Genomic DNA, 15632 nt, shown 5'->3' with positions numbered 1-15632 from the left:
GCCGAATAAGCTAAAGTGCGCTGTGAAATAATTTTTGGCATTCTTGAAGACTGGGGTTTCAATATGAGCTAATGGCGCCGATTATAAGGAGAGATTTTGATTGTATAAAAAATCCATCCAAGCTACAGGACCTATCATAGAAAATAAAATCCAATTCTGCAGCTCTAACAACTGAAGTAGTCAGCAAAATTTTGGAAAACTCACGGGATGTGTTACAACAGAAGTTCTACAAAATATATATCGTCGAGCTTGCGTAGCATGGCAAAGAAACAATGGTATATCTAGTAGAATCTTTCAAGAGAGAAGTCGACATTTATGGTGAATTTCCCCGCATGAATATTCTGTAAAAGTATACAAAACGAAGAAAAACCTACCGCTGCATCTGAATGGTTAATATCGAACAAAAAATCTCAAGTGCCTCGTGCGTCTACTCTGATAGATGTTACGGAAAAGACTGAATTGAATATCAAAATTTCTAAGAAGTTGGCACTGCATTTGAAAGTTACATGTTTGAAGGTTGTTCTAGCTTGTTTTAGGTTTGTTCCACATTGTTCCAAAAATTCATAGGGCTGACAATGAGACTTATAGACTTCTTTAGGTTAATATCAAAACGAATCGATTGTTCTACTCTAAACTCGGATTGGAATTTGTCTTATGCGTTAACTCAGTGAATAGATATGTTGACAAAATTATAGAAAAAACAATATAGCTAACTCATAAAAATGTTTCAAAAATTAATTACAATAATTGTACTCTTTATATTAATTCAAAATAAATGATTTATTATTTGTCTATTTATCATATAATCGTAACGAATACCACTCGAGCAATCGAAAATAATCGATTACTATTTTTCACATATAACTTGACGTAATACTTGAACCAAATAACAATTTCTGGAACCGTTGGCGATATACATACTGAATACACTGTTTACACTACCACTACACCAACACTCACGATTGTGTAGTGGTGGTGTAAACAGTGTATTCAGTACTTATTAAACCACTCGACGTTTACGCTCTTCAGATATAAAAATCGATGTATTTAAAAATTATTAATCTAAAAGAGATTGTTGCTAAAAGAAATTTATCCTATAACATAGCCGTGCAGTCTGAAACTTTTCAACTTAGATAGTTAAACGATTATTATTATTCTTGTTTATCAATTATTCGACCAGATCTTTACCTATTCTTCAAACTCTTCCTGTATCATTTTTTCCGTGCCTTATTCTCCTTTCAGGTTTACAGTTACGTTAATTGGAGCATTCTAAATGTAAAAAGGATGTCAGATATTCTTTTGGTTAAATATGGAAGTGGCGCATTTATGAATAAACATTGCTGAAATTTATTTGCTTGGTTCCCGTTCTGTTCGTTTTAACTGCTCGTTTCTGTTTAGAGTTGTGCGAGCTCGACTTCAAACCCCGTTTTCTGTGGAGGCTTTTGTTTATTCATGCAAATGGGAATCTACACAATATAGTCCAGGCAACAAAAGTATTTTTATTCTAAAATTAATTCACAAAACTATAGGGTGACATAAACGGCTGAAATAATACTCAGCCAAATGTACAATTAATGAATGTTTATTCGCGCAGAATCAAAGCTCATTATTTGCATGTTTAATTATTTGTAAGAATAATGACGTCAATGTGATTTTGAATATCCAAATTTCGTGGGTATAGGCACAGCTATAAGTACGCCTACGACTCCGCTGGAAAGATATATCTGTTAAGCTCGAAGAAAACTGTTCTAATTTGAATACCATGGTTGAATAACATCGTCAAAATAGTCAAAAAAATGTTCGTACATCCGCAATTGAGTAATCATATTAACCAAAGTTTTAAGCGTAATACTAAAAGTTCGAACGGTCAAAAATCAACAGTATGTTAGGGAAGAAATCTAATCCTATTAAGATGTTGTTTTTTACGTGTGTAGTTTGTGGACAAAAAAAAGTAGAGGAACCACAAAGCTTAACTAATCAAGATTAGATGCATCATGCTATGAGAGACCGCGTCAAATTACTAATCAATGGTTTGAGCTTTTGGTCTATTTTCGTACCATCCACGATTGTTTTCTTTGACGGCGGACCAATATCAACAACGTTTGAGCTGGGGCAGATGAATGCGGGACTAGGAGTGGCATAATATTTTATTCATCGACGAATCACGATTCTATTAGGTGAATAAAACGACCGCAGACCCACAGACTCTAGCGCAAAAAATCCAAGAAGTTTTATTGTTTGGTACGAAGTACTACAAGCAGATATCTACCACCTCCTTTCCTCGATGCCTAAACTTGTACAGAAGTGTATTTTATTATTTATTTATTATTGTTTCATTCTTAATGCCAAGTTAGTGTTAGGTCACTGAATATATTTTCCATTTGCCACTTCTGGTGGCAATGAACATTTTGGATTTGTAGAAGTTGAGTTTAATTTTAAGAAACTATCACTATAAACTATAGTGATATTTTCTATATACAAAACTATATTTTATCAGTCTCTCGTCCATAAAAATATACTATAAACGAATCCTTTTTGGATCAGATTCTTCATTTATCGCCCTATATTATGAAGAAAAATAGAATTCGGATGTTTTTGTAATTATTGAGTTTAAGAACGAAAGCAAAAGATCTAATATACATACAAATTTCTAATAATGAAATATTTTCCAAAATATCTGCATATTTACTTAAAAAAAGGATATGCATTAGATATCGATTCAAAAAAAATGGGATGCATGATCCTTTAATAATGTAATTTATCCGTTCAAAGCGAATTTTAACATCCCTCCGATTATTCTCGCAGTTACGAAGATCAAAATGCGTCCTGCCGCCGTCAACGTCAACTATAACTTCATCTACACATGGGCATGGGCGGTGCCGAGCGTCGGGACACTCGAAATACCCGGCGGCGCGTCGTCGGAGAAACATCGACCCAGTTTATTGGTCCAGCTCGATTTTAAGCACATGCGTAAAGAAGGAGTTGAGTCACAGAAGGATATTAGGAGTTTTATTTCTTTCTATTTAGGATTGAGTTTAGTCGTTGTACAACTGACGGGGAAAATGTAACGGAAGAATTACTGGATTTTCACATTAAAAACGCAAATTTTGATGACAAAGAATACAGGGTAGGGCGCACTGAGAAATTTAAACATATCTTTCAATATTTTTCAATCAAAATTATAGTCATTTATGTTATAAGTCCGGGAAGTGATTTAGTACGGTACGAGATTGATGTTTATGGACGAGGCGACGAAGGAGCCGAGTCAAGAATATCTAATCGAGTACCAAAATAATAACTTCATGGACGTATATCGTAATTTTTCATACTGTTTTCGGTTTTAAATAAAAAGCAAAATAATATTAAAATATGAAATGTCATAATTGACAATTTTACTGAAAAATAGCTCCCTGAGTATTCTCTTAATATTTAGAAAAATTAAAAATTAACAGAAGTCACTAAGGTAACATAATTAACATTCAAAAATTAGAATAAAAGTTTAGTTATTGATGTTAATTGATTTTTTATTTCTAATTATTTCGAACGGGATTGGGAGAATTTAAGAGTACTGTAAAGTACTGGAATACCATAAAGTGCAATTTTCCGGACTAAAAATTAGTACTGGAAAGTCGACTTTACAGTACAATATGAAAAAAAAATATTTTAAAGTATAATTGGATATAATATATCTATAAAACATAGTGAATTTATTTTAAAAAGACCTCTATACTCATTAAAACTTAATGTTGTTTTTATCATCAGTATACTAAACATTGAAATCATAAAGTGGAAATAATAAGAAGTGATAAAATGTGAAAATATAAATAAGAAAGAAGAAAACAGAACATTAAGCATTAACCAAGGCAAAATAAATAATGTTATGTACAGGACGAGATATAGGAAAAAAGGCAAAAATAAAAATAGAACAATATACTTTTCAAATAACAAATACGAAGTATGAGATAAATGAGAGGATTAAGACAGATGGTTAATTATAGTGGAAGCACCAGTCCCAATTTAAAGATTGAAATCTCTTCGAGAAATTTTCAAGGTAATAATAATGCTAACACCAACTTATGCAACTGAAGTAATGACTCTAACACCGAAAGACAAAAGAAAGAGGAAAAACTGTGAATAGTGGAAAGAAAATTACTGAGAAGAATCCTAAAGACAAAGAACTAAGAAAATTGTTATAGAACAATAGAACAAAATTGTGGAAAAAGATGATACTACATAAGGTAACAAACAATGGCAATCTACGGCAGAAATAACTAAAAAGTGAAAACGTGCTTTTCAAAAACGGATGATGCACTTTTCAGGCGAAAATTAATTATCAATCTGTCAGTCAAAAATGTCCAAGCAGTACAAGGCGTCGACTGTGTTGAGGGTGTCAAGTAATTAGCAAGATTGACATATGGTTTTGTTGGTATCAATTTATTTCTATCACGTCCCTTGTAAATTATACGTTTTCTTAAATTGTGCGATACTACGAAATATATTTGCTGAAATTTGTTAAGGATAAATTTTTTAACAAACATGCTAAATGCTACCAACTCAATGTTATTCCTCTTTTATAGATTAATTCATCTTCTCTTTTAAAGGCTTCTTGTTTCTTTCCAATTATTTAGTTTTGTTCATTGAGCAATATTCGTTACTTTAATTAAACCTTTAAATCTTACAAGCAAAGGCTTCGATTCTTGACCTCCCACTGACCAAACTATCTTTCCAACTTCCTTTCTAACCTAATTAAACTTATAGAAAATCAGTCTAACTCCAACTTTAAATAAAATATTTTGTCAAAATGTTAGCATATATTTTTCATTATATTCGCGGTCTCACCGATCTAATTTTGTCATTAAATGGTTTCGAGACATTATAATAAATTGGAAACACTTTCAACTGATTTAAAAAAAAGTAACACCCCATATATTTTTAACCTTTTAACCTATTTTCAGCGCTGGAATTCATTAGACGTTTCAAATTTCCTATCCCTCCCGGTTGTTGTCAAACACCTGCATGATTACAAAAATAATTAGTAGCCGTGTGTATTTCAAAATCAAAAGAGAATGAAGTAGGTAATCAGCGCAGCTACATGATTGCTAAGTCAAATTCCGTCAGTTTCATAGCATAAAGAAGAAAAACAATATTGTGTAGAGATGGAGCTCGATAACGTTAATATTTAATCGTTTGAAACGCTCCTTCCATCGATTTTTTTATTTTTAAGTATTTTTTATTATAAATTAACTAAGTAAGTTTCAAGAATGGAAATCAAGAATAGAAATTTCACTAATTTAAATAAAGTTAGGAAGGAACTTCCATACTGATATTGAACTATGTATATTAATTAATAAGATTAAAAATTCTGTGTCGGGATCAGAAACCATTTCTCGGTTCAGAATTCATTTTCGCTTCTTTTTTCTCATGAAATGTTTAAAAGCGACATCGCCATGCCTCTACATGCTAATTACATGCTAAAACGTACTACAATCGTATGATCGTAAAAATAAAAGGGAAAACGTGTAGCCTTTTAGGCCAGTCGTTGAATGAAAACAACTCAAATTAATACAAGTAGCCGATAAAAGGATCTTGAATTTAATCTAATAGAGCGCAGAAATTCGTTAAAATCCATATCCATATATCCACAAAGTATTGAAGATTTCACTCTCGTATCGTCTCGCTTCCAATAAAATCGAAATCTCGACATGCGTAACCATATTCTTTTAATGGATTGATAAAGTCTCAAATATTATCGTATAAGGAAAAGTCCGCATGTAGAAATATTCGCCTATGAGACTTACGTGGCATACGAGAATCGAGACTCGAGTCCTCGAGTCTTCATTACTTTCATTTATTATTGTAAGTCGAGATACGGTTGAAAAATTCTCAGAAACGAAATATTTCATATCTTCTAAGATGATATAGTGCCAATTTAATTGTGTGTTTAATAGCTGCTGTATGGTGCAAAAAGGTGATCTGTCATAATTTCGTATAATTCATTATCCACATTAACTGGTCTTTCTGTAATCGAGTACACAAAGAAGAGAAAGAGAGGAGAGAATGGGAGAGAACACGGTGTAGTGGCATGCATTCCCATTCAATTCATTTCCATATCCTGCCCGAAGCTGTTTCCATGGTAACTGGAGAGGGTGATGTAGAGGCGGACGCCTACCCAGGACCGTCCACAGAAAAACTCAATGCGTCAGATTAAAGAGGAGTCGTTTATTTTTAATTGTAGAGTAATAATTAATTATTTCGTGTATATATTAATGTGATTAGAAAATAAAACTTCGTTGATGCACCAATCTAAAGTATAAATATATTCAAATAATTAATTTTTTTCGAATTTTAATAAATCGCTACCTTAATTGACTATCGTGGTTAATGCGACGATGCATATTGAATTATATCTGATGATTCGCAATTGAAAGTGAGGATGGCGCCAAAAAGCGTCTTTTCAAGCTTGTATAGTTACTCAAATCAAATAGTACCGACAAATAGTTTCGATAACCATGTAATCGTCTTCAGACCCTACAAATTCAGGAGTGTCTACATAGTAGTTGCTAAAACGTCCTCTATCTACACAGTGTTAAAATCAAAGTAAATTTAGTAAAATCTGTGGTAACATTATCCTTTATATTCGATGGGAAGCTTTTCTTATATCTTTTAACGTTTCTTTTTATATAATGCTCACAAAATTCCAGTCCGATTGGTTTTAAGCAAATTTTCTATTTTTAGTGAAAATTCGTGTTTTCTTTACATTTGCTGAACAAAACAAACAGAATACAACAGATTCCTGTTTGGTTATATTTGGTTATATTTTAGAAAATATAAATTCAGTTTTTTTTCTATTTTAGCATAATATATTTAACATAAGCTCCTTTTTATTCAAATCTATTTTACCTACTCATTTCTTCTTTAGAAAGGGCTTATCTTACAACCCACCCTATATTTTATTAGTTCCTTAAGACAATAACTTGGATATCGAAATGCACGTCAAGCAGTGTATTTGTGAGTGTTAATATAGTACTAGCATTGAACAGTAGGTTCAGTATGAATATCACAAACGGTTCCAGAAATTCCATTTAATTCGATAGTACTGGAGTATTACCCGTTCTGAGGAGTTTCAATAAGATCAAAACCTGTCTTTATGTAATTGCGAGCTAATAAAGATATCGATATTGACAAAAAGTCCATGTTTTTCAGATTTAACGTCTTATATATAAATACAGACACAAAATATGATCATTTTAAATAAAAAAATATTGAATGCTTGAAGATATAAGTTATGTATATAAAGATACATGTATATTTTTGTTTCCTATGATCAATGACTGGGGTAATTAGGAGTAAAATTAACAATAAAGTGTTGTTCGGGAATGTTTTGATGACATAGGTCATTTAAATGGAATTTAGATCACAAAAAGTCTGATTATCACGATAAAACTGAATGCGTTTACCGTATTTAGGCTAGAGGATTGAAAAATAAAATATTTATCGAAAAAAAATTCGACTTAAGTAAGAAAAAATAGCAGAAGCAGATATAGAAATGTTTGAGAAGCTCTGGATAGACTATCGTACTTAAAGGAAACTTTGTTTACAAGTAAAATTTAAATAAAATGATAAAAATATGTTTTATTCATTACCAGATTGCAGTATTTACTAATCGGTATATTTCCATTATAATACAAATTAAACATATCAAGATCCATGTAAATTTTCGATAACAAGTGAGAATGTAGTTTTTACATATTGATTATGTTTTTATAATGTCAGTAATACTTAGAATAAATTTGTTCGATAAAAATTTGCAGACGTTACCAATAATAGTGTTAACAGGATTAGTACATACAGTTATGATTAAATTTAATCTAATCCAATATCGACATTGTGAAAAACTTAATACTTGATTTCCTTCGAAGGTGATTTTACGATTGCTAATTCAATTAAAAATTAAGTTTGATTTAACTTTATCAAAACTGATAAGGGTAAACAATCAAAATATATACATTTCAGAAAATTATAATTATTTCAAAAGTAACGACAATAATATTGATTCCTATTTGCTATGAGATGGTGTGGTATTTAGAATCCCAAAATAATGAAAAAATATGTCTTACAGAAATGTAAAATGTTTATTCGAAATTATTTTTTTAAGGATTCCATGTCCTCTTTCACTCATTTTCCAGTGCTTTTCTGTTATAAGCACCAAGTTCAACCCTTTATTTAGTCCTTTTTCCTCTATCCGATCATCTATTTTCTTCTTTCTTGAATTAAATTCAAAAGCGCTTAACTCAACTTTTAATGCGCTCAGCTAAAGTTTCTCAGATCAGAGCTTTAGTCTAATCTATTAAAAACACTTAAATAAAGTTACTTTTCAATCATACAGCTCGTTTTATATCGTTTTAGGATAAGTTGTTGGTCTCGATACCTCCTGTATTTATTCCATCTACTACCATCTTTTTCATCTTCCGCAATTCTTATTTTTGTACCTAATTTCTTCATTGATTTTATCCCTTTGTTTTCAAATAGTGTTTCCTTTTTCAATTATTTTTCACATTAATCTATCTGTCTTTATTCTTATGATATGTTCGTACAAATTAGGCTCAATCTTATTTATTTATTTATGGGTTACTTTTTCACTGCCTTCTTTCGTTATCTTATCGTTTTATTCAGTTTTTTCCTTATTTTTCAAAAGTGTTGCAATTCTATTTTCTCTCTCATTATTGCTTCTCCCTCATATAATATTGTATTATTTATATTATATATTATTTCTAAGGTATTATTATCATATTTTATTTCTTAATTACAAGTGTCTGTCTTATTTTGATCTACTATTATGTAATAGTATTTGGTTATGTTAACCTGCATATTCTTTATTTTTTCAGTACACAATGAATGCATTAGAATTTATAATTGGAAACCAAGTGCAAAGAGAATCCGTTGTACCTTCTAAGTAATTCACTGTTGTTGCATATAAATAAATATGTTTCTTCCTTTACACAACGTATAGAAATTCTGTAAAAACACATACAAGGAGAGGTGATTTCAAACTTCGCTTGTGAATCTAATCAATAACCTTTTTTCCTAAATTTTTACAACATCTTTCCATATTGAATGAAACAAAGCATTCACTTAAATCGCTTATCGGCCTCTGTAAACAACCGTAACATCAAAAATTATTTTCGAAAAACATACCAACATGAGTTTATGAATATGACGTGGAAACTGCTCAATAATCTAGCGAGTGGAGCTTCAAAAATGAACCGAAACTGAAAATCAAGGTATTGCTTATTGTTTTCTTCAATTACCGTAGTGTGGTTCACCAGAGGATCGAACGCTGAAGAAGACATACTACTTAGCCGTTGGGAAGCGTCTACGTGAAGCAATTCGTCGTAAACGACAGGATTTGTGGGCAGATAATTCACACCATTATAATGTGCACGTCACATTACATTGTGATTGGGGCTGATTTTTTGGCGAAGCTTTGAAGCCATTAGAAGTAATTATCTCAAGGTTCTGAAGGCAATTCCAGCTGGGGTTAATAACAACATATGGAAAAGTGGATTAAACGTTGGCATATTAGATTGAAATGAGCCTAATTTGATAGCGATAATAAAATTTTATATTAAATGCGTAAAAATGTTTTTTTTGAAAGTCAGTACGGGTCAAATTTGATCAGAAGATGTTCTAAAACACACGCCATTTTATTACAAATCTCAATTATAAGTTGAAATACATAAAATCTTTCACTAGCCACGAGTTTTGTATTCAATTTATTGTATAAAATATCCGTCTCTAGCTTTAAAATTAATAAAAAAGACGTTTTAAGAAACAACATATTTATTACGAAAGTAACATATCTTTTATAATGAATCTAACAGAAAATTTTAAAAGTTTTTTCCAACTACACCACATGCTAGTCTCGATCCAGCATTTCCAGTTTTAAGTGACTCTTCGTTACCACCTTGTCCAAGATCATCAACTGTATTGTGGACAACAACCCCTCTTCCAATAATATCATTGACACCACGTAGAGCTATAACTCTGTCTACAATGTTTACATACGCTATTCCATCATCATTTGCTTTAATATTACCGAGATCTCCAACATGACGTATTTCATTTTGTGGACCAGCGTGGTTCACTTTTTTCGGGTTGAAATGACTACCCATTGCTGGATTTGGGAATATACAAAGTAATTATTCATACAATATTAGTAAATGTAGAAAATATAAATTTTATGCTTTTAATTGGTAATAAAAAATACCAAATTCATCACAATCAACTTTAGTTTGATAAAACATTTATATAAAATCGAGGATAATTCACAGGAATTTTAGTTTTTATGAAGATTTTCGAATAATGATCATTTGATTCAAATTTTTTATTGCCTGAGAATTGAGAATTGAGGAACTGATGGTTTTAATTCAAAAAGGAAATTTTAGACATTTAAAGATGTAATTTGAATAAAATCGAAGGAAGTGGGCATACTTCTAGTGAAATAAAAACATGAAACAGAGAAATGCACGATATGAATGTACAAAATGTCAAAAATAATAAATAAATTGCAAAAAAGGGGCCGTGACAAAAAGTGAATAATAACATGAAGGAAAAAAAATTAGATTCACTTTCTGACACACATATATAGATTATGAATGCGAAAATGAAATCAATATAAAGTATAAGTGAAAAATCAGCATTAAATCATTCAAATCATTTTTTCTCTAATTGAATTTATAAACGGATGGTTTGTTTAAATTGAATTGGATAAAGTTACTTCCAACTAATTTGTGTTGTTCACATTGAATTTAAATAAACCATTTGATGTCCAAGTTAAAAGTGGAAAAGATAAAATAAAATTTTGGAATTATTTGTCCAAATTAAATTTTGTATAATTAGAATGTGAAAAATGCATTTCTCGAGAAAGTTTTTGTTTTTTTTTTTAAATAGAATTTGTAAGTAGAAAGTGGAAAATCCATTTCTTCAGAAAATAAAATTTTGAAAAGACATTTTTTGTTTAAATGGAATATGCCATTTGGGACAGATAGAAAATGGAAACGCAATTTTTTGTAAAAAACAATCATTTCTTGGCAAAATTAGTTTCGGGAAAGTATCTCCAGTACACGTTACATATGAGCATTAAAATAAAACACTCGCGAAGAACGGGGAGACAAAATTATGTGGAGTAGCAAAAGAAATGGTGGAATCTATAATATAACAAAAATAGAAACTTAAAAATTATAAAATTCAATTGGTTCAGGCATGTGAAACCAAAAAGATAAATATTGCAAAACAGAAAAAATCACAAAATGAAAGTATATTAATTAATTCAATTTATAATTGAATAATTATAACATAAACGTGGAAAAATAAGGAGGATGCAATGCATAAGAATAAAGAAAATATAACAAAAACGAGCTAGGTTGAAAAAAGGATGCTATCCTTATTGTAGTTTTAAATTTCAAAAAAATTCAATGAACAAAAATGGAAAACTATATAATTTCGATAGTGAAGGTTTTGATTCCCTGATTAATTACTATTACAAGAAAACGATTCCTTTCTATTTTGTTAATAAAATGTATTTCAATCATATATAAACGTGATGGATGAATTTATTACTTCAAGAACAAGGATAAATCCTTGAAGTCGATAGATTAGACAATATATTTAAATCCATTCAAAATCATTCACAAAGAAATGAAAAAACAAAATTTCAGACGAGTCACTAAGTGTAAAAAAAACGATGATTTTCAATACCTAAGCAGCCAGGACTGATATTTCCAAATTCATGTATATGGAAACCATGTTGTCCAGGAGTCAAACCATGTACTTCTCCACTAACCAGAACTCCTAAAGCTGTTTCGGTGAAAGTAATATTTCCAGTAACGCCACTAATTCCATTCGGATCGGTTAAGTAAGCTACAGCACTTTTTTGAGAGTAGGCTACTGTGAGTAAGGCAGCAAATACTAATAACTTCAACATTTTTTCAAAATGAAATGCAATCTAACGTAATTACTGACTGATATATCTCACTGAATGAATGTTGAATTATCTAAGATGCGCTTTTATATATTTCCGAAAACAAAGTTGATAAAGCAGTTTTTCATGTTGTTAAGATACTGCATCGTACCGGAGCTTGCAAAAATAATTTATTTTTCACATTTCATGATAATAAAAAAACGAATTATATACGAGTAAAGAATATATTACAACATATTCGAAAAATGAAATAAATAAAATTATCAGATATACTATAAGGTAACTAGAAATTAGAATTTTTTCCGACTACACCACACGCGAGGCGCGATCCGGCATTTCCGGTTTTAAGTGATTCTTCGTCACCACCTTTTCCAAGATCATCAGTTGTATTGTGGACAACAACTCCTCTACCAACAATGTCATTGACACCACGTAGTGCTATCACTCGATCCATCATATTTACGAACGCGATGCCGTTGTTGTCTGCTTCGATATTACCAAGATCTCCAACATGACGGATTTTATCATTTGGACCGCCGTGAGTCATATTGTAAGGGTTGTAGTGACTTCCCATTGCTAAATACAAAATTTACACAATAATTATCCATATGTGATTAATTAAGAAATTTTAAAAAAAAGTTATTCTAATCCTAGATTGTAAAAAAATGTGAATGATATTCAGAGCAAAACTTTTGATTTCGTTTGAAGGTGTAAGATCAAAACCAATGAATGGATTGAAGTTTTAACCACGTTAAAAGTGTAAGGGAAACATACATTCTGTATAGTGGTGTAGGGACTAGTTCTTTATACTTGTTAATGCAGCCTTGGGGAACGAAACTATTACCGATGTTGATGCCTATGTTTTTGATGATTTACCTGCAAGTGTTGGTGATCCCAATCATTTACAGCAGTTTTCCGTTCTAGAAAACATGATGACAGAACATTTCAATCCTTTGAAGTTTCTTCTAGTTACTCTAGGGATCTTTAGGTTCCTCTAATATCTCACAATCTGGTATTGGATCTCTTCTTCTGGTGCCCAATACAAACAAGCCTTATATTTACTAATTATACTCAAAGATATTATTTAAATCCGCAGTGTTTGATGTTTTAAATTCAATTGAATGATAAGTATAGGTGCTGGAAGATTTATTTATCAGGATTATCATTATAGGAGTAGCCTCAAAATTCTTTCTTCAATCATATTTTGTGAACAAAAGACACACAACAAATATCGATTATCAACTTTGTGAAGTTCGGAGTACGATCCTAATGACTTTATGGCAAATCATTTATTGGATCAGAATACAAATTGGCGCCAGCCCAAGACATTATGAATTAATGGGAAAACAAAAGCTAATATGAAGAACCCAAAAAATATTGCAAACGCCTTGAGAAAACCGCGTTCTTACCTGAAGCAGTGATTCATTTTTCTATAGAGATGCATACCCGAAGGAAACGTTGAATTTTCTCCAGAAAAGCAGTTTATGAAGTCATAAACCTTATACAAGAAATGTAACATACCCTTATGCAAAAATGGTTTCGTGTTATACCATATTAACTGATATACAGGGTGTGACTATTGTTTTTCTCAAACATATATCAGAATTGAAATTTTGAAATGTGATTTAATTATAATTTAAATAGAAATTATATATCATAATATTGAATTTACAATCATAGATGTAATGTAACAAATTTGATCAATTTTTTTTTAAAATTAATATAGTAAGGGAACGTAACATAAAAAAAATAAGATTTCTAAATTATGAAAATACTTTATATAAAAATATATTTGATCTTATACATATATTATCTTCTATAATGTTATTTCTAGAAGAATTTTCTCGAAACTTCCTCAAATAATTATTCTGAAAGTATTTTATACTAACTAACTTTGGTTTCAAAAACATTGCGTGTGGACTTTAGATGTTAAGAGGTGTTTGTACATATATGTATATGTAAATATCAGAAAAGACTGATATATTTTGAATAGAATAACTGTGTAAATATAATAATTAGGCACATAAAATATTTATACCTTTACAGCCAGGGCTTATATTTCCATACTCGTGAATATGAAAACCATGTTTTCCTGGAGTCAAACCATGAACTTCTCCAACAACAAATACTCCAAATGGGGTTTCATAAAAAGTAATATTACCATTAACTCCACTTTTACCCTCTGGATCAGCTAGGTAAGCAACAGCCTGCCTTTGAGAATAGGCGACAGTGAGTAAGGCAGCAAATATTAATAATTTGAACATTTTTCTGTGACAATGTATTTTCTTTACGATGTATATCACGAAATGAATGTCGATTATTTAGAAATCCTCTATATATATTTTCTAATACAAGGCTAAATTCTTTGATAAGACGATTTTCGCGTTGTTCGGGAACAGCATCGGACTATAGCTTCTATAATAGGTATTTTCGTAAAAAACTTTTATTCTATAAGAATTCTATACTTCTGTTGAATATAACAAATGTTTATTTCCTTTTGTTTGTAGAATTGGGATATATTTTTAAACCAATAGCTAGAAGTTAAAAATAACAGAAGTGTCAAGCCATTTACAAAAAAACTTACCTAAAATCAGTCCCAATGGCACCGACCAAAAACAAACAGAAGCTCGATGGTCGTTCCCAAAAACTCAAACAAAAAACTTTACGTCGGTTATTGGTTCCACTTTATTCAGTCACATTGATTTAGTATTAAGATTTACTACAGATGAATCTAATATGGTTATTGGCCTGATTGAAGTTGGTAGACTTCAGAGACAAGTACTGACAAGCTTCAACTCAGTAAAAGTTTCGGCTTCTTCCTAGCACCTGGATACGTGAAAGAAAGAAACGCAGTAATGTTTTTTAAATGTTTCTCGTTCTTCTGTTTCAACTGAAATGGTTCGTTGAAGACTACTCGCAAGTATTTTATTTTGGAGAAGAGTTCCACTAATTCATAGAAGTCCTCTATTGGTTAATGAGTCGAGACATGGACAGTTTGTTGATATCGACGCTCTCTCTTATGCCCAGAAATGGAAAAGCAATATAGGAGTTCATCCGCCTACAGGTACAGTTGTTTTTTGAAGAAATATATATTTTAATAGACGTACAGAATCGTCACTTCTTAAAGGTAATGTGGCTGAGCAGATTTACGTATAACAATTAATTAACAAATTAATATTTTCGTTTCAAACTGGCCTTGGAGCAGCAGACAAAAACATGAATCAGTTGCTTCAAATATTCTGTAAATCCGAAAGACGCACGGTTTCCAGAAAAGTATTTTGTTGACAGACATAAAGACGACGAATCGCTTAAATCTCAAACTTAAATGTGTGAATAAACCATTATTTTATACCGTTATCTTTGAACTTCCATAATTATTTTGTTTTAAACTTAATATCATTGATGTTTATTGTGACTTGAAATTTTCATCTAACTTACTGATTGTTTTATTATCTGTATCTGTATCCTTCTCATTTATTTGTTACAATAAAAAATAATTTATAACAATTTTTCATCTTTTCTATTTGAAAAATTCTTTTTACACTTTTATTCCTAGATCCAGCTCTGTTAGTTAACAGGAAAAGGTTTTTAATCTGATAAAAAATATTTCAAATGACCATATTGAACAGGAACTCTTACTTTATCCCTAAGT

General features: G+C 30.8%; 3 protein-coding genes across 8 annotated transcripts in view; all 3 read right to left on the bottom strand.

The window, feature by feature from the left end:
* LOC130897431 (protein pangolin, isoforms A/H/I/S) overlaps window positions 1–15632 on the bottom strand; it is a 369634-nt gene that overhangs the window by 63881 nt on the left and 290121 nt on the right. The window lies entirely within an intron of this gene.
* Window positions 9823–12106, bottom strand: LOC130897435 (uncharacterized). The gene is made up of 2 exons (XM_057806282.1): window positions 11758–12106; window positions 9823–10174 (listed from the first exon to the last, which is right to left on the bottom strand). The coding sequence occupies exons 1-2, from the start codon at window positions 11981–11983 to the stop codon at window positions 9888–9890; spliced, it is 513 nt and encodes a 170-aa protein (XP_057662265.1). The 5' UTR covers window positions 11984–12106; the 3' UTR covers window positions 9823–9887.
* LOC130897433 (superoxide dismutase [Cu-Zn]-like) lies at window positions 12186–14305 on the bottom strand. Its single transcript, XM_057806280.1, has 2 exons — window positions 14019–14305; window positions 12186–12556 (listed from the first exon to the last, which is right to left on the bottom strand). The coding sequence occupies exons 1-2, from the start codon at window positions 14242–14244 to the stop codon at window positions 12264–12266; spliced, it is 519 nt and encodes a 172-aa protein (XP_057662263.1). The 5' UTR covers window positions 14245–14305; the 3' UTR covers window positions 12186–12263.

The sequence above is a fragment of the Diorhabda carinulata genome, chromosome 8 (assembly GCF_026250575.1).
Source record: "Diorhabda carinulata isolate Delta chromosome 8, icDioCari1.1, whole genome shotgun sequence".
In the NCBI taxonomy this organism is placed as follows: domain Eukaryota; kingdom Metazoa; phylum Arthropoda; class Insecta; order Coleoptera; family Chrysomelidae; genus Diorhabda; species Diorhabda carinulata.
Note: the sequence above shows the minus strand (reverse complement) of the source record. Positions and strands in the feature narration are given on the sequence as shown.